The sequence below is a fragment of the Aplysia californica genome, unplaced genomic scaffold (assembly GCF_000002075.1).
Source record: "Aplysia californica isolate F4 #8 unplaced genomic scaffold, AplCal3.0 scaffold00012, whole genome shotgun sequence".
Taxonomy (NCBI): Eukaryota; Metazoa; Mollusca; class Gastropoda; order Aplysiida; family Aplysiidae; genus Aplysia; species Aplysia californica.
Genome location: NW_004797282.1, coordinates 921,260 through 923,563, shown reverse-complemented (window position 1 = coordinate 923,563; position 2,304 = coordinate 921,260). Strand labels below are relative to the sequence as shown.

Here is a 2,304-nt window from a genome sequence, read left to right as displayed (position 1 = left end):
TTCTGGTTATGTGTTTATGCCCGTATCAGTTTCTTTAGCACTGTTATTTTTAGCGTTAGTGTGGGGGAAAGTACGAGTGAACGTGTCCGTGAGGCTTTTTAATAAATCTGTTACTTTTCTTGTCCTGTAGATCGATGTCTATGTAATGTTTCTGTCAGCTTTGTTTATTTTCTATCTGTTACCACTCCGGTCTGCCTGTCTGGCCACTCATCTGTGCATAGTGTATTTCTGTTCGTTTAACTGTTTCTATGTGTTACCTTTGCGAGCTCCCTCCTCGTCTTCTTTCTTCAGAAGCAGGTACCGTGGACTCTCAGGACACAGCACGAACAGAACCATCTGCAGGCCGAAGAGGATAACTGGGAATCCTGATTAGAAGATAAACAGAATCTATTTTTAATGCAGGTGCTTTTATGCCCCCATCACCCCAATTTAGATATTTAGTAGGTGAGCTTCTAGCCCTGCCTGTCAGAGCCAACCCAGGCTGAGAGGTATATAAGCTCGATAACATTCTCCCCACTCGTGAATCAAACTTGGGTCTCCTGCTTGCGTCAGCAAATCGCGTAATCGCAACACCGCAGACCCCGGATAGGAAAACTCTGAAAAGCCTACTTAACTCTTTATGTATACTTGAGCTCGTATTTGTTCGCCATTCGCGGTACACGAGCCGTTAGAGGGTGCCACCTACGGGTCCTACCTCTTTTATTCCCCGTCTATTATAGCTGTCTGTCTATTCATCTTGAATTTTTTACACTAAATGACTGCCATTGTGTTAATGGACATCTCTTACCACATTGGGCTTTCATTGATGTATGATGATCAATTAACGACTTAGTGGCATTTTCAACAGGAATAAACATTTTTATAGGTACAATACAGTATAACAGGCAAGGCTGAAGCAGCCCACCTCCTGAATGATGGTCTAAATTGTGCCAGTCGGAGTGTAAAACATAATGTAAACTACATCTCTGCATGCTTCACACACCAGTCAAAACACTTTACACTAGTTAGGATGCGGATTTTCTCAAACCTGTGTATTAGTGCGTACCCCGGACCGAGTCAGATCCTGCCAGAAAAATAGAGATACTCAACAACATAGACTTCCCCAAATGTGCATAGAAATCTTGTCTTTTGCATGCAACGCCGAATAGCCCTCATATTACACTCATGCTGATTTACATTAGCTTTTCATTGGTCATTTGTCATTGGTCATTGTATTGGTTTGAGGCCAATTATTCCCTTTTCATTTTCTCCCCCCCCCAAAAAAAAACAACAACAACAACAACCCAAAACAAAACAAAACAAAACAAAACAACAACAACAGAGTATGGTTTGAACAATGAACACCCTGTCAAACACAGCAAAACCATAATTAATTTAAGAGTAGGGACAGGGCATCCAATTCTATTGTCCATATCAGACAGGAGAACCAGCATCCCGAAAAAAACCCAACTTACCCAGCAGATAGTTCCAGTACTTTTCGTTGCCCAGCAACTCCTCGTATCCAATCACCTGGGAGAGCAGAATGGCGAAGCTCTGACTCAGCTGGTTAGTCTGTCCGGCCGCTCCCTTCATGTGGGGCTGGCAGATCTCCATGATGTACGTGGGTGCAAGGCTCAGTCCCCAGCCTGCGGGTTCAGGGCAGAGTTGTTGGTGACGTATTCATTATTAACATAAGGCAGCTTATTGAGAGATACACATATAAATAATAACGCGTTAGAAGTAGAGATGATAGTCGAAAAGTTTTAGATGGAACAGGAGCTTCGTGGTGGCGGGCCTTAAGAAATCAGTTCTAATGGCTTATTATCATATTTTGAGTTTGAGTAGGGGGAGAGGGAATTAGGTCAACAAGCATGGTTTTGTGTGTCTATGATGATTATGATGCTGTTAATAATGATGAAGATGATGATGATGATGATGATGATGATGATGATGATGATGATGATGATGATGATGATGAGGATGAGGATGAGGATGAGGATGAGGATTAGGATGAGGATGAGGATGATATTGTTGCTGCTGGCACTGCTGCTTTTCTTACTATTGTCTTCCCCGCTCACCTGTGGCTAGCCCGATGACAGCCCTGCCGACAAAGAGGAGCTCCCATGCCTCAGCTGTCTCGGACAGTGCCATCAACAGAGTGCCCGCCGTGCCGGAGACCAGAGACAGGTAGATGGCCTTTTTCCTGGGCACAAACAAACACAAGAACGATGACGTTTACCTCGGAAATTGAATACAGGAGTGCTTGTTTTGTTTGTTTGTTGTTATGTTGTTGTTGTTGTTTGTTTGTTTGTTTGTTTGTTTGGG

General features: G+C 43.3%; 1 protein-coding gene across 1 annotated transcript; it reads right to left on the bottom strand.

The window, feature by feature from the left end:
• Positions 1-231: 231 nt before the first annotated feature.
• Positions 232-2,186, bottom strand: LOC101846179 (solute carrier family 2, facilitated glucose transporter member 3-like). The gene is made up of 3 exons (XM_005090052.3): positions 2,058-2,186; positions 1,455-1,625; positions 232-365 (listed from the first exon to the last, which is right to left on the bottom strand). The coding sequence occupies exons 1-3, from the start codon at positions 2,128-2,130 to the stop codon at positions 247-249; spliced, it is 363 nt and encodes a 120-aa protein (XP_005090109.1). The 5' UTR covers positions 2,131-2,186; the 3' UTR covers positions 232-246.
• Between the last annotated feature and the right edge of the window lie 118 nt (positions 2,187-2,304).